A 21782-nucleotide genomic window follows, 5' to 3' on the forward strand; every position below is an offset into this window, starting at 1 on the left:
ATCAGCATCCGTAGCATTGACTGTGAGGAGCTGGGTACCTACAGGCACGTCCTCTTGAACGGTGACCCTGTACTCTGACTGTGTAAACATGGGTGGGTTGTCATTTGCATCCAGAACAATCACTCGGATGTACAGGTTCCCCGAGTGGACTGGGTCACCCCCGTCCGAGGCAGTGAGGACCAGCTGGTGAACCTGCTTTTTCTCACGGTCCAGAGCGCGCTCCAGAACCAGCTCTGGAGACTTGGCTCCATCAGACACGCTGTTCACCGCCAGGGAGAAATAGTCATCAGAGCTGAGCCTGTAGGTCTGCAGGGAATTCACGCCCACATCGGGGTCAAAGGCAGTTTTAAGCGGAAATCGGGTGCCGGGAGCTGCTAGTTCATTAATTTTTACTTCCAATTCCTCTGTTAGGAATTTAGGAGCGTTATCATTAATGTCTTGAATTTCTATCTCCACGTCAAAAATTTTCAACTTATCCTCAAGCAGGATGTTAAATTTGATTGTGCACCGTGCGCGCTGAGCACAGAGCTCCTCGCGGTCTATCCTGCCCGCTGCGACCAAGCCGCCGCTGCGCGCGTTCAGAGCGAACAGCTGCGCCCTACCTCGGGAGACGATTCGGACTCCGCGCTCCACCAGCTCCCGCGGCTCCAGCCCCAGGTCCTTGGAGATATTGCCCACCAGGGAGCCCTTCTCCAGCTCCTCAGGTACAGAATAGCGGATCTGCCCTCCTCCTGTCTCACACAGCATCCCCAGAAGCGCGCACAGCAGTGCCAGTCCCCAGCAGTTCCGGAACCTCAGGCAACCGATCATTTCCTTCCCAGTGAATTATTTTTTCTGATACTGGTTACAGTTTCCCGCGACGGACTCAATCTTATTTTCTAAAGGCGCTAAGGCTTTCACGGTCCTGATTCGTAGATCATAGAGCTGACTGACTTACCAGGAGAGCTTGGAAGCGGTCCTGGATCTCCTGAGGCTGAGGTGCGGTTCTTGGCGTTTTGGAGCAAGGAAATGGAGGACTTGCTCTCGGAGAGCTGATTTTTTTCTCCCCGCCTTGAGTGGTCAACAGCGACGCTCAGAGGCTTCACCATTTACTGCACCCTCGCAGACAACTGCAAGGTTAGTTTCCAAGCATCTGAACTCTTTTCAGTCAGCGATAATGGGACTGGTGATTATTTGACATTACTGAATTGATAGTGTGTGACTTCAAATTACATTGCTTGTCAAGCCCCGCACAAACGTAGCTTCACACATATTGTTTCATACACATAGTATTTTAATATGTACAAATGTTACGTTTAAGAATCACCAAGACATGTTTGCTACTTCTGCATTTGTCTTTAAGAGTCTGACACTTTAGGTTTAATATTTATTATTTAACCAGCTTGAGCAAAGATATAATTGGGTGCCAGACAATCTGCTTGCCTGGGGGGTTACAGTGAACCACACAGACACAGGTTTCTTGGAATTCGTGAGTATTTACAATTCACCAGGAAAAAAACTGTGGCAGCCATTACAATGGGAGAAGCCGAGAACAAGAAGAGCCCCAACCCAGCCTTGAAGGTTAGCAGACGGATTTCCCAGGGAGCACGAGAGGATCAGATGAGGGGAGAAGCCTGGGCATGAGACAGGAAGCACAGCAACACCTAGATGAGAGAGAGGAATCACAGGACTTGGGGTCCTTAAAGACAGTCACTTTGCCTGGATCTGGGCTGTGAGGATGTTTTCTAAAAACCGCCAGTGAAATCAGTGGCGATGCAGGTAGCTTTTGTCTTTGAATCCATGTGCTTGGATATTTTACTCTCCAAACACAGAGATGAAAAGCAACATATTTCTCACTTCAGTCACAGTTCAGTGCACACCTGTACTTGTATGCCTATATTTATTCTCAGAGTCAACACACACACACACACACACACACACACACCAGAAAAACTATCTTTAGCTTTCCTCTATTCACAATTAATTTACTTACAAGTAAAGCTATTATGACATATTATTCCAGAGTGAGTTCCAACTTTACCTCATAGTTATTTATGTCAATAATAGACACACCTGAATGTACTGTGTCATACCAAAGTTTCCTTGTCAGGTGCGCTTGAATGTAATTAAAGCATCACAGCACTTTGAGAGATTCAGTACCAGTAAATGCGAGCTCAGTTACTACACATTGTCACTCTCAGATGAAAATGAAAGATTATCCCAGTGATATAGAGAGCTAGTGTGGTCATTGCCCTGTTTTATTAAATATATAACCAACATTCTAAATCCAACAAAGAAAGTAGAATGCAGGAAAGTTGAATGGAGGAGAACTGGGGCATGTTCTTTTCTTTTTAAAAAATATTTATTTACTTATTTGATTATTTTTATATAATTAATTAGGGTGATAAGGGTCAAGGGTTGCAGGAAGGTGGATGAGACCATTATTTTCACATTCTCTTTTTTTTTACCTTTCTGTACCTGGGGGAAAAGGGGAGATAAGCCATATGCAGCCTCCCAAATGCCTCTGGACTCTGGAATGGAGGACAGATACCTGACACCACTCAACTGGGGCATTTTCAAAGCTGTTTGAGTAGAAAACTTCAAGAAGGTAGATATTTAAAGAGGATCCTCAAGCAATTGTATGCTGTGACCTTGATTCCCTGTATCTCTTCTAAAGAGGCATGTTGAGGATATATATCAAATATTACAAATCAATGTGGTTTCCAGAAATGAAAAGCAATAGTTACATGGAAAAAAAATATGTTTCATATAGAGCAAATGATAAGTGATTTCTTTAAGGAACACATGACTAATATGATCTTTTAATTTATATAAATATTTGTTTTTGAAAGATTTGTCTATTGTTGAAAGGCAGAGTAACAAATAAAGAGAGGGAGACACAAAAAAGAAATCTTTAATCCGCTGGGCCACTTTCCACAATGGTCATGATACTAGGTCTGACCAGGTGGAAGCCAGGAGGAGCCTAGGCCTCCATCTGAGTCTCCCACATTGGTGCAGAAACTCAAGCACTTGGATCACCTTCTGCTACCTTCTCAACACATCAGCAGGGAGCTGGATTGAAAATGGAGCAGTTGGGACTCCAACCAGCACTGTGATAAGGGACAGAAACAACGCCTGCACCTACTTAACATTCTGTGCCACAATACCCCCACCAGTGAGAATTTTGTAAATAATATGGGCAGTATGCGTTTCTAAATGTCCAGAGACATACTAGCGAAAGTCATGCAAATCAACAAAAATGAGGAGTGACACTGCCAAAGAGTAGGAAGAACATCAAGACTGAATGAAGAAAGATGAACCAATGAAGACACGGCTCCATCACATGCAATTTAAATACAAAGGAAAATCCACATTTTCAAGGAGAAAGGGATCTGAGAAAGCATTATGCCCAACCTTCACACTTCTAAAGCAGAGCTGTCAGTCCAGGTAGATGAGATGATTTGCATGGGGTGGGGAAGAACCTAGTCAGTTCAGCTCTCATCCAGTGCCCTATGTAAATTTCAATCACCCCTTACCAGCAGCTCCTGCCTAACACGTTCACTGGAAAACAATCAAGTCCCACGTGTACACGCTGAATATTTAAAATTCTCAGGAAATAAGTTACCAGAATTAATTTCCTAAAAATTCAATGTATGTCTAAGGCAATATGGGAAATAAAGATAAATACAACCATGGAAGCAACTATGTAAATAGGCAAATGCATTTATTTTAGCAAAATAAGCAGATGGAAAAAAGAAATTTTACCTGAGAAATCACGTCCTTCTCGTCTTCAACTAGAGACTGTGGTGTGGAAGGGAAATCCTTTTTCCCACAGCTCTCCTGGCTCATGCTGAGCAGCGTGTCTGCATAGTTGGGCTGAGGGAAGATGAGGTGGCTCCTCCGCGAGTCCGCCGTCAGGGACACCTCATGAGAATAGGTCTGCAGGAAAGCACGCACCCCGTCCACGCCCACCAAGTGTGAAGCTGGCAAACCTCCCGATGCCTGGAGCAATCGCGACTTGTGCCAGCGCCTCAGCCTGAGTGCCAGCAGCACAATCACAAAGGCCAGGAAGACACACGACACTGTGGCCACTGCCACCACAAGGTACAGAGTGAGGTCTGCCTCATCAGCTTCCACTGAAGGCTTGAGGCTGCCCAGGTCAGCCAGCACTGCAGGGATGCTGTCGGCCACGGCCACTGTGAGTGTGACAGTGGCCGAGAGAGGCGGCTGCCCGTGGTCCTGGACGGCCACCACCAGGCTCTGCTTGAGTGCATCTCTGTCCAGCAGGGCCCGCGCTGTGCGCACCTCGCCCGTGTGCAGCCCCACAGAGAACAGCCCTGGCTCACTGGCCTTGAGCAGCCGGTAGGACAGCCAGGCGTTCTGGCCAGAGTCCCTGTCCACTGCCACCACCTTGGTCACCAGGTAGCCAGGTTCTGCGGAGCGGGGTGCCAGCTCCACGCCTGTGGATCCATCGGTGGGGATGGTGGGGTAGAGGATCTCAGGGGCATTGTCGTTCTGGTCCAGCACAAAGAGGGTGAGGGAGGCATTGCTGCTGAGTGGTGGTTCCCCATTGTCACTGGCTGTCACCCAGAGCTGCAGGTCTCGGAACTGCTCATAGTCGAAGGAGCGCAGTGCATACAGGACACCAGTGTCTGAGTTGATGGACACGTAGGAGGAGAGAGGAGCGCCCTGGATGGTGTCTTCCGTTAGGGAGTAAGTCACGTGGGCATTACCGTCGCTGTCAGGGTCCTGGGCGATCATGGAGAATATGGAGGCTCCTCTGGGGTTGTTTTCGGGAACGTAGGTGGAGTAGGACAAACGACCGAAAGCCGGGGCGTTATCGTTGATGTCTGCCACTGTCAGCCAAATATGCGCGTCCTTCGATAGCGGCGGGTCCCCCGCGTCCCGAGCAGTCAGAGTGATGTTGTAAAAGGCCACACGTTCCCTGTCCAGCGCTCCGGACGTCACCAGTCGGTGGTAATCGTCCACTGATTTCTCCAACTTGAAAGGGAGGCTCTCTGGGAGTGAGCATGTGACGAACGCATTCTGCCCAGAGTCCCTATCCTGCACGTTGAACAGTGCGATGACGGTGCCGGGAGGGGAATCCTCGGCCACCGAGCTAACCGCAGACGTCACGTGCAGTTCTGGAGCGTTGTCATTCACGTCCAGAACCGTTATGCTGACCTTCGCTCTGCTCACAAGCCCTGGGCCATCCTGGGCTTCAATATCAATCTCATGGAATTTAGCGTCTTCATAATCCAGAGGTTTAACGACAATTAGATCTCCGGATGTCGACTGAAGCTCAAACACATGTGAGGTCTCTCCCGGGGTTTTCTCTTGAAAATACGCTACCTGAGCGTTGTATCCGTCATCCGCGTCGGTGGCGGACACCGTGAGTATCCGAGTGCCCACAGCGACGTTCTCCGCGACACTGACACGGTACTCCGGCTGTGTAAAAACAGGCGCGTTGTCGTTTACGTCCAGGACATTCACGAGAATGCGGGAAGTGCCGAAAAGGACGGGATCGCCCCCGTCGGAGGCGACCAGCAGCAGGTGGTGAGCGGCCTCTTGCTCCCGGTCCAAAGGGCGTTCCAGCACCAGTTCCGGATACTTGTTTCCATCGGCCCCGCTGCGCACGTCCAGGGAGAAGTGGTCGTTCTGGTTGAGTTCATACTTCTGTAGGGTGTTCTCGCCTACGTCCGCATCGTGCGCGCTCTTCAGGGGAATCCGGAAACCCGGGGTCGTCGTTTCACTGATTTTGATCTCTAGTTCCTCGCTGCCAAAGCGAGGAGCGTTGTCATTCACATCCTTTATCTCCACCTCCACCGAGTAGATGGTCAATTTATCTTCCAGTAGGATGTTCAGGGTCACCAGGCACCTCAGGCTCTGAGCGCAAAGCTCCTCGCGGTCTATCCTACTTGCGGTGACCAAGCCGCCGCTGCGCGCGTTCAGAGCGAACAGCTGCGCCCTACCTCGGGAGACGATTCGGACTCCGCGCTCCACCAGCTCCCGCGGCTCCAGCCCCAGGTCCTTGGAGATATTGCCCACCAGGGAGCCCTTCTCCAGCTCCTCAGGCACCGAGTAGCGGATGTGCTTAGCTGTGGCCACCCATAGGACGGCAAGAAGAAGATGCAGCGGGACCAGCCCCGCGCAGGATGGTAATTTCTGCAGAACCGCCATTTCCTTTCTGCTGTGTTGTTTTCCTCTGAATCAACTTCAATCTCCAGGGCGGGATTCCGATTTTTACGATGCAGGGTCTGAGATGAGCAGCATTTACGGGAGACCAGGCCACTATGGAGAGAACTAGTGGACCGCGAGGCTAATTTTGTTTGCAGCCCCAAAGTTTGCGGACCGAAAAGCCCCAGCCCTTTGCGATGTGCAAGCAATCTGGCTGCTTTGGGCATCTCGCTGGCTTTGGTGGTCAACAGCGACACTCAGAGGCTGCACGCGTTTCTGCACCCAAAGTTTGTTCTTGATAATCGCTGTAGGACTTCGCAGCTGTTTTCTTGGATCTTACAGCTTCAAAATACTTTAAGAACTTAATCTTTCAGGAAAAGCGTCCCCATTCCCCTCAGAAATAATGAGAACTGTGTCAGCATGTGTCACCTTGATAGCACTTGCTACACTTCCCTTCCCTTGTTCCAAACACCTTCCCATAACTTATTGTAGATCCAGAAACAAGATTATGAAACATTCGATACATTTTCCTAAAGTTATACACTTGAATTCCTGTGTTCCGTGATTTAGTACTTAATTTCATTTAAATTATTGAGTCATCCATCATTGAACACATGTGCATGACCCTCTGCTCATGGAGTGAGGCTGGAGTCAGGAATGGGGCAGCTGATGAACACAGGCCTGCTCTTGGGAGGCCTGCAGGATGGGAGAGGACGCAGGAAAGTAAAGAGAACCTCAGGTCAATGATGTGTGAGCTCTGCTATGCGTTTGGGGAAGAAACACTTGGTGATGTGGGGACACATGGGCAAGAGCATCCAGTCTGGGTTGGGGGATCAGGAAGGACATGAGTGAAGGTGAATCCTAAAAGGCAGATCAAAAGATGAGCTAAAGTCACATTCCAAAACCTGAGAACACATACTTAACAGTGAGAGGAACCATGGAATATTACAGAAACTGAAGAAGACTTGGTGGGACAAAACTGGAACAGAAACCACACTAGGAACCAATCCCTCAAAGTTGTTTGAGGTTGCCAAGTCCCTTTCCCAGTATTTAGTATTTAATAAGACATGATGTTTTCTTCTTCCTATTTCACTTTATATATACATTTATGCAGTTTATTTACAACATTTTGAAATGTTCCAAATATATAAAGAATAATATAACCAAAGTCTTTATTTGAATCTTTTAAATGTCAGCACCTTGCTATATTTAAGTCAGACTGGTTTTGAAACTTACTTTGAATAAATTAAGACTTACAGAAAACTACAAGTATAGGAAAACGATTCTGCTATATTCGTCACTCATATTACCCTAAAGGTTTTGTGGTTGTTTGCTCTCTCTCCTGATTCAGAGTAAAGTGCAGTTATTATGTACCTTTATTTTTAAATGCTTTAGCACACATATTTTTAAAATGTTTGAAAGAGTTACAAGACAGACAGACACACAGACAGAGGTCAATATTCCAACTGCTGGTTTATTCTCTAAATGGCTGCAATGGCTGAGGCTGGGCCAGACCATTCATCCAGTTCTACCATGTGGGTGAGAGAGGCCCAAGCAGTTGAACCATCTTTTGCCGCTTTTCCCAGGGTATTAGCAGGGCGCTGGATCAGAAGTGGAGCAACCAGGACACAAATTGCCACCCACAGCTTAATCTGCTGTACCACAACATCATGAGTCCTTAAAATTTTCCTGCCTAGTCCAAGTTCACACTTGATTAACATGTTATTTTTATTCTCCAAAGAATTCTTTCCAAAATGCTACATTTTTTGAGACTTATGTTGATGAAGTATGTGCATTTTAACTGCAGCACAGCATCCCATTATTGGAAAAAAGTCAATATTTATACACACACACACAACACGCACTCATACACATTTCCTGATTTCATATTCTTTTTCCCCTTTGTTTTTCCTCCCCTTGCTATCTCTATTCTCTCTTCTTTCTGTTATTGCAGAAAATAATGTGACTGTACATGTCTCTGCATGTTACATATTTCTCTAAGCCTAGGATACAAATCTTAAAATGGAATTGTTGAATCAATCATATCTATATCACTTCAGTTATATTAGTTTTATAATAAACCAACCTAAAATGTAATGTCTTAAAACAAATGGTTTTGTGTCCAGTAACCTTCAATCTGAGATGAGACAGCTGTTCCTATTTGTCTGGATAGTCTTTTTTCCTCTTTTTAAATATTCACTTTTATTGGAAAAGCAGATATTTACAGAAAGAAGGAGAGATAGACAGAAAGATCTTGCATCCTCCGGTTCACTCCTGAAATGGCCAAAATAACCAGAGATAAACTGATCTGAAGACAGGAACCAGGAGCTTCTTCTGGTTCTCCCACGTTGGTGCAGGGTCCCAAAGATTTGGGTTAATTTCTACTGCTTTCCCATGCCATAAGCAGGGAGCTGGATGGGAAGTGAAGCAGCTAAGACTCAAACCAGCATCCGTATGGGATGCTGGCACTTGAAGATAAGGATTTAGCCATTGTTCAAGGCTCTCTTATAATGGTCTTACTTGTGGTTTCTCAGGGAGCATCAGCTGAGGAGTGGGTGAATCCATTCAGATGACTCCACGTGGTGAATTTTTTAAATTTACTTTTTTTGTGAAATGCAGAGTTACAAAGAGAAGGGAAGAGACTAAGGGAGGGAGGGAGGAAGGGAAGGAGAGAGAAACCTCCCATCTTCTGGTATACTCCCCTTAACAGGTAGGGAGGACTAGGCTGAAGTCAGGAGCCTGGGCCATCATTTGGATTTCTCACATGGTTGGCAAGGGCCCAAGTACTTGGGTCTTCTTCTGCTGCTTTCTGAAGCATAATAGGCGAAAGCTGGATTGCAAGTGGAGCAGCTGGGACTTGAACCAGCACTGCTGTGCCTCAATTCTGCCTTCTATGCAGTCTCATTTTCTGTGTGCTTTAAGAAATTTTGTTTTATTTCCCAGGAATGTAACTGAATTTAATTGAGGTAGGGGCTGATGCTGTGATATAGTGCGTTAAGCATCTGCCTGCAGTATCAGCATCCCTCACAGGTGCCAATTCCAGTCCTGGCTGCTCTACTTCCAACTCAGCTCTCTGCTAATGGCCTGAGAAAGCAGTAGCAGATGACCCAAGTCCCTTAGCTCTTGCATCCATGTGGGAGACCTGGAAGAAGTTCCTGACTCCTGGTTTAAAATGAACCCAGCTCTGGCCACTGTAGGCATTTGAAGAGTGAATCAGCAGATGGAAGATCTTTCTTTCTCTCTCCCTCTGTTACTCTCTCTCTTTCTCTATGATGCTGTCTTTCAAATAAAAATAAATCTTTAAAAACTGAGGTATGGGGGAATCACAGAGCCTATGAAACTGTGTCATAAAATGATATAAAAAACCGAGGTAAAAATGTATAACACAACTTACCATTTTGATTATCTTTAGCATAAAGTTCTGTAACAGTCCATTGCAGCGTAACCATCACCAACATTCACTTCCAGCATTTTCTATCTTCCCAACCAAAGCTTTATACTCATTCCACACTAACTTCGCATTATCCTTACCCCCAGCACTTGGAAACCATCGTTTCACACTTTCTGTCTATGAATGTAACTATCCTCAGAATCTCATATAAGAAGAATCATAATATATGTTCTTTTGTGATTGGTTTACTTCACTTGGCGTAATATCTCTTAGATTCACCCATCTTGTAGCTTGTTTCAAAACTTGCCTTTTAAAGCTTGGCAATATTCCACTGCATGTACAGAAAAGCTTTTGCTGATCCACTCATGTGTCAGTGGACACTTAGGATGCTTCCACAGTTTGGCTATCATGAATAGTATTGTTATGAACATGGGTATACAAATATTTATTTTTCTTTTTTAAGAGTTATTTATTTTTATTGGACAGGCAGAATTGCAGATTGAAGGAGAGTCAGAGAGAAAAAACTTCCGTCCTCTTGGTTCACTCCCAAATGGCTGTAACGGCCAGAGTTGAGCTGATGCAAAGCCAGGTGCCAGAAGCTTCTTTTGGATCTCCATGCAGGTACAGGGTCCCAAGGCTTTGAGCCGTCCTCTACTGCTTTCCCAGGCCACAAGCAGGGAGCTAATTGGGAAGTGGAGCAGCCGGGACTTGAACCAGTGTCCATATGGGATTCTGGGAACTTTAGCTCAGCAGCTAAATCCTGGGTATACAAACATTTCTTCAAGTCCATACTTCCCCTTGTTTTGGACACATACTCAGAAGTAGAATTACTGGGTCATATGGAAATTCTGTTCAATTTACTGAAGAATCACCATATCTTTTCCACAGCATCATTTTGCATTCCCACCAGCAAAGCACAAGCTTTCCAATTTCTTCATATCTTTGCCAACAGTTGTTATTTTCTGTTTTTTAAAAAAATAACGGCCATCCAAATGAGTGTGAAGTGGGACCTTGGTAAGGTTTTGATTTGTATTTCCCTAATGACAACAGACACTGAGCATCTTTTCATGTGCTTACTGGTCATTTGTACATTATCTTAGAAGAAAAATTAATTCAAGTCCTTTGCTTATTTTCAAATTCAATAGCTTGTTTATACTCTTGTCTTTCTTGTTTTTCATATTACTAAGTTTACACTAATAACTTTTGTTTTATTTCTGAGATCAAACTAATTCATTTATTTTAAATAATTTTATATTAAAATTATTACCCTCTATAAGTCTACCCAAATACTGTCCTGCTACATTCCACAAATATTTAAACTTGTTTTTCATTTCTAAAGAGTTTTCATCAGTATTTTGGTTTCCTACATCTAAGAGTTACTTAGGAGTACAGATTTAAGTATCCAAATTTTTTTTGTTTTGTTTTCCTTTTATTACTACATTTCCCCCCTTTGTTTGAGAAGCAGAGAGATTGACAAACAGGTAACCTAAATGGCCAGGGACTGAGGCAGGACAACTGGGCTGGAGCCACAGTCAGGGAACAACTCCAGTCAGGTCTCCCATGAGGGTAGAGGGACCCACCCACTGGAGCAATAACTACCGCCTTAGCATGAAGTGAAAACTGGCGGTCAGAGCCAGGAATCAAGTTCAGTCACTCAGATGTGAGACATGGGCATCTTAGTGATGCCCATGTCTTACAGATTCCATTGTTCAAGTCATATCTATGAATGATGTTTAAATTCTATGGCATAATTTTTTTTTAAAGATTTACTTATTTTATTACAAAGTCAGACATACAGAGAGGAGGAGAGACAGAGAGGAAGAGCTTCCGTCCGATGACTCACTCCCCAAGTGAGCCACAACGGCCGGTGCGCGCCAGTCCGAGGCCGGGAACCAGGAACCTCCTCCAGGTCTCCCACGCGGGTGCAGGGTCCCAATGCATTGGGCCGTCCTCGACTGCTTTCCCAGGCCACAGGCAGGGAGCTGGATGGGAAGTGGAGCTGCCAGGATTAGAACCGGCGCCCATATGGGATCCCGGGGCGTTCAAGGCGAGGACTTTAGCCGCTAGGCCATGCCGCCGGGCCCTATGGCATTATTTTTAGGTAATAGAAGCTGCTAATTTTATATCTTTTGATTATCATCTGTTTTTCTAATTAGGATTAGTTAATTTAACTAATTTAACTAATTAGGATTAGTTAATTTATGCAAATCAAAATGTTGCATTAGGTACTACTTTGTTATATTAATATTGCATGACCACTTCATTTTGAGTATGTTTATTTGTATCTCGAATTTCAGTATTGCAAGGTGATTTTGGTGTAAGCCTGTGTTTTGCCAGCAGACTATGGACTTTAAAATCAACTCATTTAGCAATCTCTGCCTTTTTAATAGGTTAACTTAACTGTGTGTAAAGAGAAGAAAATATATATATTGTAAGAGAACTGAAATGATTGATCCACTGTGTACTCTTGGCGGAAGCCCCCAGCTTCCACCAAATTCAGTAGACACACAGCACAAATGATAAAAATCATGGAAAAATCATCATATCAGAGAGAAAACAGAGATACCTTAGAAATAGTGACAACTTGCTGACGGGAAAATTTCTCAATTGCAACAGTAAATTTCAGAAGACAATGTATCCTACAGTCTTCATTTGTAGGTTTAAGTGTAGAGATTTTTTTCATTTGTTCTCATCTGCTCCCTCTCCCTGTTTCACTTTCTCTCAGGCTCTGTTGCTAATGGTCTTGGAAGACTTTCTTTCTGACCACAGGTTCCAGGCCATAGCTAGGTCTCCTAATGGTGTGCAACTGGATACCCAAGCTCACATCTGACATACTAAGCATTCACTGCCAGTAGCCAGTGCCTGTGTGTACCTGTCTTCCCTGGCCTCCAGTCTTCAAGGAGATATAACCACCACCAGAATCGGTTAGATAGTCTTTTAGGGCAACTTCCCATTTGTAGACCACATGACAAATGTCACAACTTTTAGGTTACAATCAATAAGCTGAGCACAGGTTCTTTATGCAGCTGGAAGTACTTCTGTCACAGGAACCCTGCTGGACAGTCTCCCGACCTTCCACTCCTGCCTGTAAATTCAAGACAAGAATTCCATGGCCTCCAACCTACCCATTGTTTTCTGATCTGTTTCAATATTTATGTTCTGTTTGTACATACCCTTACTTCTGCTTTCTTCTTTCTGTTTATGCATTGCTGTAATTTATCAGAGTAAACAGATCTAATTAAGGCTTCCACCCGATGATGCATTACTTCTTGGGCAGAGCTAATACACACTAAAGTGGAGTATGTTCTTGGATTTTGCTAGTCCTTTTCATGACAGAAATGTATATATCAGGAGGCTTCAAAATTATTTCTAAAGTTGCATGGTAAATCTGTTGCTCATTTTGTTATTTCCACTCATGAATTACACAGATGTAATCTTTGCCACACGTAAAATCTCATACTAAAAGACTAAATGAATGACTACAAATTCAGCAACAATTTTCAATTGTTGAGTTTATAGCTATAATTTCATAGCAACATGACCAAAAATACTAGTTTACACCTTCATCTCTTTAAATGATCCCAAATAAAATAGCATAGCATGCTGACAGAAGGCATCTACATAAAATTTAGAGATCAATTAATCAGCAGGTTTTTATAACTTCCAGCAACTTGGAAATACTTTTATTTCTACAAAGGCTGGTAGGATTTCATCTATTCAAACCAGATACAAGGATGGAAAAGCCAGAGCAATGAAAGAGTTGGGCCAGATACGAGCAAAAAATATCAGTAGCCAGACTTCCTGGTTCCTAATGCTGTGTTGTTTTTCGAAAACCAAGGACGCCTCACTCACACTCCTCATCTCAGCCACCTGTTTTCAATCTCACCACAATTACAAATACCTCTACGCATGTAAATCCACATAACCACGGCTTTCACGACTTGTAACAGAAATCTGTAACAGTGGAGGGGACAGAAGTGTTTGTAGTCAAGAGTGACAGGAAGAGTGAAGATCAGTAAGGAACACTGTGCATGTTTACAATTTAGTTTAAAAATTTGCTAAGGAAATTTACCTGAGAAATCACGTCCTTCTCGTCTTCAACTAGAGACTGTGGTGTGGAAGGGAAATCCTTTTTCCCACAGCTCTCCTGGCTCATGCTGAGCAGCGTGTCTGCATAGTTGGGCTGAGGGAAGATGAGGTGGCTCCTCCGCGAGTCCGCCGTCAGGGACACCTCATGAGAATAGGTCTGCAGGAAAGCACGCACCCCGTCCACGCCCACCAAGTGTGAGGCTGGCAAACCTCCTGATGCCTGGAGCAATCGCGACTTGTGCCAGCGCCTCAGCCTGAGTGCCACCAGCACAATCACAAAGGCCAGGAAGACACATGACACTGTGGCCACTGCCACCACCAGGTACAGAGTGAGGTCTGCCTCATCAGCTTCCACGGAAGGCTTGAGGCTGCCCAGGTCAGCCAGCACTGCAGGGATGCTGTCGGCCACGGCCACTGTGAGTGTGACAGTGGCCGAGAGAGGCGGCTGCCCGTGGTCCTGGACGGCCACCACCAGGCTCTGCTTGAGTGCATCTCTGTCCAGCAGGGCCCGCGCTGTGCGCACCTCGCCCGTGTGCAGCCCCACAGAGAACAGCCCTGGCTCACTGGCCTTGAGCAGCCGGTAGGACAGCCAGGCGTTCTGGCCAGAGTCCCTGTCCACTGCCACCACCTTGGTCACCAGGTAGCCAGGCTCTGCGGAGCGGGGTGCCAGCTCCACGCCTGTGGATCCATCGGTGGGAAGGGTGGGGTAGAGGATCTCAGGGGCATTGTCATTCTGGTCCAGCACAAAGAGGGTGAAGGAGACATTGCTGCTGAGTGGTGGTTCCCCACTGTCACTGGCTGTCACCCAGAGCTGCAGGTCTCGGAACTGCTCATAGTCGAAGGAGCGCAGTGCATACAGGACACCAGTGTTGGAGTTGATGGACACGTAGGAGGAGAGAGGAGCCCCCTGGATAGTGTTCTCCACCAGGGAGTAAGTGACCTGTGCATTCTCTCCACTGTCAGCATCATATGCCTGTACGGAACCAATGGAGGCTCCTCTGGGGTTGTTCTCAGGAATGTAGGCAGAGTAGGAGTCCTGATGGAAGTCTGGGGCATTATCATTGATGTCTGCCACTGTCAGCGAAATACGGGTTTCAGTGGACTGAGCTGGAGTCCCCTGATCCGTCGCTGTTACTGTAATGTTATACCCAGAGGTAAGCTCTCTGTCCAGCGTTGTTTCTGTCACCAAGCGGTAATAATTATCCACCAGCCTTTCCAGTTTAAAGGGCAGGTTTCCAGGAATGGAACAAGCGATGTGACCATTGTCCTCGGCATCCTGGTCATGCACACTGATGAGCGCAACGACGGTCCCAGGGGGAAAGTTTTCTGGGAGTACGGAGGTGACAGAGGTGACGCTTATTTCTGGGGCATTGTCATTTACATCCAGGACTCTGATCAACACCTTGGCTCTGGCCATGAGCCCAGCGCCATCCTGGGCTTGAATTTCCATGGGATACATTTTGTATTCTTCAAAGTCCAGCGGCTCTTTATTGGATATTTCTCCTGTGTTGGAATCCAAATGGAATAGCTGGGCCACTTGGTGATCTACGTTGTGAAAAGTGTAGCTGACTTCCCCATTCGCCCCCTCATCTGGGTCGGTGGCATTTACCACGAGCAACCGAGTCCCCAGGGCCACATTTTCAGGGACACTTACATGATATTCTGCCTGGGTAAATGCAGGAGGGTTGTCGTTCGCGTCTACCACCTGAACACGAATGCGGAGAGTCCCTGAACGGACTGGGTCGCCCCCGTCCGAGGCGATGAGGACCAGATGGTGGACACCCACAGCTTCTCTGTCTAGTGGGCTCTGCAGCACCATCTCTGGGTGCTGGGACCCATCAGGTCCCTGTTGCACATCCAGGGAGAAATGAGGGTTGGAGCTGAGCTGGTAGCTCTGCAGCGAGTTCCTACCCACGTCACGGTCTTGCCCAAAAGGCAGAGGGATCCTGGTTCCTGGAGGGGTGATTTCATTCATTTTCAGTTCCAGCTCTTCCAACTGGAACTGGGGAGTGTTGTCGTTAATATCAAGTATTTCCACTTCGACCGGGAAAAGCTTCATTTTCTCTTCCACCAGGATGTTCAGGCTCACCAAGCACTGCGCGCTCTGGGCACAGAGCTCCTCGCGGTCTATTCTGCCCGCCGTGACCAAGCCGCCGCTGCGCGCGTTCAGAGCGAACAGCTGCGCCCTACCTCGGGAGACGATGCGAACTCCGCGCTCCACCAGCTCCAGCGGCTCCAGCCCCAGGTCCTTGGCGATGTCGCCCACCAAGGAGCCTTTGTCTGTTTCTTCTGCCACGGAATAGCGGATGTGCTCGGCCCCGGCTTCCAGCAACAGTCCCAGGAAAAGGCACAGCAGCATCAGCCCTCTCCACCCGCTTGATTGTGCCAGAATTTCCATTGTTTTTCTTGCTTCGTAGTTCTCTCTCAGTCCGGCAGAGAGGGGGAATGTTTCTCTGCTTTTCTAAATTTGTCTAGATTTCAGGATAATTCCGATCGGTGAATCGTCCAGGAATAGGATTTAGGTGGTTTCACGGAGACATTTTTTTTAACCCGCCGGTGCTGGAGCTTTCAGGAGTCGCAAGAGTATTTTTTCCTCCCCCTCCGCGTGCTTGTCACTGCGGGTATCGCCCAGATTGGTGAACAGCGACACCCAGAGTCCTAACCAGTAACTGCATGCCTAGAGAACACCTAACTTTTCCCTAAGTTCTCATTGCCAAAGAAAAAGTTAATCCTTCTCCAATGCATATGTGTGAAAAAGAAGCACTAGTACGTTCATTTACTTAATTAAATAGAAATATTGTTAAACCGAACTTCACAGGAAAATCCTAGTATCCCGAAGTTGTTTTCCATGATTGCTCTCCAGAAAACAAAAGAGAAGAGCTAGCACTGCAGAAAGATAAAACTGTCCCTCCACCTTTTCTATAGTAGCTTTATCACGTGGTAATTTTCAAGCCTCAGTGGAGGGTAAAAACATTGGGAGGAAAAAGAAACATTTAGATGTAACACAGACTTCCCCCAAAATGGAACCACTTCATTTTCTTTCACTGTGTTTTGAACTTCTAAAGAAGATTTATTTATGTTTATTGGTGAAGAGAAACAAGAGAGATAAAGTTCTTTCATCTTCTGACTTACTCCCCAAATGGCCGCAACAGCTGTAACTGAGTGAATTCAGAGACAGGAGTCAGGAGCTTCTTCTGGGTGCATCCACATGGGTGCAGGGACTTGGGTCACCCTCCACTGCTTTTCCAGGCCATGAGCAGGAATCTGGATCAGAAGTGGAGCATCGTGGATGCAAACCAGCGTCCATATGGGAAGCCAGCACTTGCAGGTGGAACATTAGCCAGTTGAGTCATCGTGCCTGCCCCATGTGCTTTGAATTTTTATCACGGTGTTTTTTGTTGTTAGGGATGTAGGTAGCTTTTTCTTTAATACTTTTTGAATTAATTAATAAGGAAAGAAATATGCCAGCATAATAGCTTACTGTGTGAGACTACAATCTTTTCTTTTTAAAGATTTATTTTTATTGGAAAGGCAGATATACAGAGAGAAAGAGAGTGAGAGAGACTGAGAAAGATCTTTCATCCAACGGTTCATTCCCCAAATGGCTACAATGGCCAGAGCTGAGCCAATCCGAAGATAGGAGCCTGGAGCTTCTTCCAGATCTTCCATGTGCAGGGTCCCAAGGCTTTGGGCGATCCTCCACTGCTTTCCCAGGCCACAGGCAGGGAGCTGGATGGGAAGTGGAGCAGCCGGGACATGCATGCAAGGTGAGAATTTAGCCACTGGGCTATTGTTTTGGGCAAGGAACATTTTATTTCTTAAAATTTATTTATTTTTATTGGAAAGGCAGATGTATATAAAGGGGGACAGACAGAGAGGAAGATCTTCTGTTCACTGATTCACTTCCTAAGCGACCACAATGGCCAGAACTGAGCCCATCCGAAGCCAGGAGACCAGAGATTCTTCTGGATCTCCTACGCACGTGCAGGGATCCAAGGCTTTGGGCCGTCCTCGACTACTCTCCCAGGCCACAAGCAGGGAGCTGGATGGGAAGTGGAGCTGCCGGGATTAGAACCAACAGCCATATGAGATCCCAGTGTGTACAAGGTGAGGACTTCAGCTGCTAGGCTACCATCCCGGGCCCTGTGGAACAGTCTAATTCCTAACTCATACTGTAAGAGCTATTTGACAACATACAAATAGTGGGTTCTGAGTAGTGGCAATCTTGTATTGTGGTGTGTTTCAAAACTTTACCACATAGTAGGAACTACCATTTTAAATGATTAACACTGGGGCTAGCATGGAGCTGTAGTGAGTTAAGCCTCAGTCTGCAGTGCCTACATCACGGATGGGCACTGGTTGGAGTCCTGGCTGCTTCACTTCTGATCCAGCTCCCTGCTACTGTCCCTGGGAATACAGTGGAGGATCGCCCAAGTACTTGGGTCCCGGCATCCACATGGGAGGCCCAGGACAGACTCCAGGCTCCTGGCTTTGGAATGGTCCAGCTCCAGCCATGGTGATCATTTAGGAATGAATCAAGAGATGGAAGATATTCTTATTCTCTCTTCCTCTTTTCTGTAAAATTTGCCTTTCAAATAAAAACAAACATTTTTTAAATCATTACTGATTCTACAAAGGCCATAAGGATAAATTTTTAAGCCTATACATGTTGCCTTTGTATCAATGCTCCCAGGGTTATTATAAACTAATTTTTAAAAAAATTTTTTTTTTTTATTAGTAAGTCAGATATACTGAGAGGAGGAGAGACAGAGAGGAAGTGGAGCTGCCGGGATTAGAACCAGCGGCCATATGGGATCAAGGCAAGGACCTTAGCCACTAGGCCACGCTGCTGAGCCCATTATAAACTAATTTTTACTCTAAGCCTCCGTGGTGTTTCTGGTTCTCACTCTGTAAAGTCATTTTGAAGTAGAACTAACAAGGTTTGCAGGGGACCCTGAAGGATCCAAGCACTTCTGGTTATATCCTTCTAGCTTTGTCTTTTACTCATAATGGGATCTCTAGGTCATTCCATTAAGCTACATCATGGGTCTTCTGGCAGTGATGGTGGAACAGGTTCTCCTTACACCAGCTATACAGGGTGACGAAGGTGAGCAAAAAGTAGCCATTGGTAGGAAGAAAATGGTGTCCTTTCTTCAACATTTTCCTTTTCTTTCTTTTTTTTTTTTTTTTGTGGTTTTGAAGACTCTGTAAATGATCTTTTTCTTGGTCATGGCACCAGTTTCTGTAACATCTTGGTGTTTCTCATCAGACCAAGAATCATCTTCATGTAGCCTGAGGAGCAAGCTTTAAGGTTTTCCCCTTTTTCGGAAGTGCTGGAATGTGTGTTTTAAAGCTGAAAGTGTCTATCTGAAAGTTTTCAGAAGTGTCTGTTTTAAAGCTTTTAGAATCACTCAAATTGATTTGGAAACAAAATGACAATGGGATCTTGGAAATTCATTGGAAAATGGCATATGAATATATAAAACTTATATAATTTTAAAATTATATAATTAAAACAATGAAGGGGGAGAAAATTGGGGCGGGGATAAGGGAAATCCCAGGTCTATGGAACTGTATCATAAAATAATAAAAAGAAATAATACAAAAATTTTCAAATAAAATTTTTAAAAACTCAAAAAAACCCTTCAAATTTAAAAGCCAGAGAGATTATGATATTAATGTTTCATAACTGAGAAGGAAAAAGCCATTTTTATTTTTAGACAACCTATTTGGCTGATACGCATTCTCGTGCAGTGACTGTTTTCTCAGAGAGAGGTTGGCTTCTTTTTTTTTTTTTTTTTTAATAGTAAGAAGTAAATTGCATATGGAGAAGAAGCTGGCTTCTTAACCAGCACCAGTTTTTTTTTTTTTTTTTTTTTAAGATTTTATTTTTATTGGAAAGCCGGATATACAGAGAGGAGAAGAGACAGAGAGGAAGATCTTCCATCCGATGATTCACTCCCCAAGTGAGCAGCAATGGCCGGTACTGCACCGATCTGAAGCCGGGAACCAGGAGCCTCTTCCAGGTCTCCCACGCGGGTGCAGGGTCCCAAAGCTTTGGGCCATCCTCGACTGCTTTCCCAGGCTACAAGCAGGGAGCTGGATGGGAAGTGGAGCTGCCAGGATTAGAACCAGTGCCCATATGGGATCCCAGGGCATTCAAGGCAAGGACTTTAGCTGCTAGGCCACGCCGCCGGGCCCCAGCACCAGTTTTTAAGCAGGAAGATGAAGCCATTATCTTCCTTCTGTTGTTACAGTACTTAACCATAAAAGGTTACGAATAAAATGTCTCGTCTTAGAGTGATGTATTTATCCTTACTCTCAAATTAAAGAAATAGACTATCTGAATTCCAGAGCTTGACATTTTCAAGAGCAACCTGAGCCAGACCGTGGCAGTGAACCAACTGATGAATACAATGATAGAGAAAGAACCAGAAAATGAGGAAAGAAAGGGAAGAATCAAAGACCACAATAGTTCTTAGAGAACTTGGTTTTGTTGAATCTAATCTACAGTTCCTCAGCTTCTTAAGGACAAGTACAATTAGATGTGCCTTTTCGTCAATCACAATGTCATTATTGGGTGAAGGGACTACCTGAAAACGCCCTCCTACCCACCCTTTCTTAGCCTTTATAAACCTGGAACTTGTGCTGAATAAACACAGTCCTCACCAGCCTGTCTCTGGGAGTTGGTTCCTCCAGCACAGAGCACTGTGGCCTGCTGGCAGGAATTAACCCTCAAGCCCCAGCAGAGACTTTAAGACCTCAAGACTTCAAGAAATCAAGGAAATTTGGGTGAGTCCCCAGGACCTATCGGGTTCCTGCCTGCCTGGTCGTCGGGCCTCATTTGGGACTTCTCTATCAAGGATTGTCCCCCTTACTAGGCTGTTGCCTCCTCCCCCACCCTGTGATACTCTTTCTCTGTCCCTGTGTAGAAAGAAATTTCTCCCTTTAAATGAGTCTCTGTGTTAGACAAATTCTGCCCTTTTTTTTCACAGCTCCTAGCGCAGGTACTCTGTAAGTACATTGTTTCACTGTGCCACAGGTCTAATGACTTCAAAACTTGCAAAGATTCAGAATCTGAAACCTGGAATCGAACCTCCTCAGAGACTGATTCCTCTGACTCATAGGAGAGTGACTTTGAACCCCATTTGGGCTCAGGGAAATGCAAGTGAGTCCCATTCGGATGGAAGGGAAGTGAGATGCAGCCTGTTTGCAATTTGGCCAAGCAGGGGAATGCCACAGATTTGCAAATCTGATTGAGGCTGTCCTTGGATTGTTCCTATTAACCTTGCTCCTGCCTTAGCTGTGGGAAATTTAGGGGGACAGTCCAATGCTGGCAGCATGCCACTGTCGCTGCACTGCCATCAGCTTTGAGCCCCCACATTGTTGTGACAGGCATTTTGCCTGCACTATGATGCTGTAACAACTGATGTTCTGATGTTAAAATTCATCCTCAACTTGGGCCGAGCGCGGTGGTCTAGCAGCTAAAGTCCTCGCCTTGAATGTGCCGGGATCCCATGTGGGTGCCAGTTCTAATCCCTGCAGCCCCGCTTGACCTGGAGGAAGCTCCTCTTGGCTCCCGGGACGGTACTGGCCTTTGTGGTCACTTGGGGAGTGAATCATCGGACAGATGATCTTCCTCTGTCTCTCCTCCTCTCTGTATATCTGACTTTACAAGAAAAACAAAATAGATTTAAAAAAAAAAATTTGCCCTCACTGTCTATACCAACATCTTAGAATCACAGGATATAGGATACCATTTTGGTGGAAGCCTTTATGGTAGCATTTGTTCCAAGGGCCAGGCACAGTAGCCTAGCAGCTTAAAGTCCTCACCTTGAACACACTGGGATCCTTGCTTGTGGCCTGGGAGAGCAGTCGAGGACGGCCCAAAGCCTTGGATCCCTGCACGTGCGTAGGAGATCCAGAAGAATCTCTGGTCTCCTGGCTTCGGATAGGCTCAGTTCTGGCCATTGTAGTCGCTTGGGGAGTGAATCAATAGATTCCTCCTTTGTATACATCTGCCTTTCCAATAAAAATAAATAAATCTTAAGAAATAAAAAAGAATTTGTTCCAAAATCAGAGGAGGGAGATGTGGAAAATTGTCCCCAGTCTCTGCCTTGCACCTGGTGGGCATGGCTCAGAGCCT

General features: G+C 45.6%; 1 protein-coding gene across 1 annotated transcript in view; it reads right to left on the reverse strand.

The window, feature by feature from the left end:
* The window catches only part of LOC101522188 (protocadherin gamma-C3), a 179420-nt gene extending 172889 nt beyond the window's left edge, over positions 1–6531 (reverse strand). The window contains exon 1 of the mRNA XM_058677450.1: positions 3745–6531. Within this exon, the coding sequence (XP_058533433.1) occupies positions 3745–6159 (2415 nt within the window). The 5' untranslated portion in view covers positions 6160–6531. The remainder of the gene's footprint in view (positions 1–3744) is intronic.
* Between the last annotated feature and the right edge of the window lie 15251 nt (positions 6532–21782).

Source organism: Ochotona princeps, chromosome 19 (genome assembly GCF_030435755.1).
Source record: "Ochotona princeps isolate mOchPri1 chromosome 19, mOchPri1.hap1, whole genome shotgun sequence".
Classification (NCBI taxonomy): Eukaryota; Metazoa; Chordata; class Mammalia; order Lagomorpha; family Ochotonidae; genus Ochotona; species Ochotona princeps.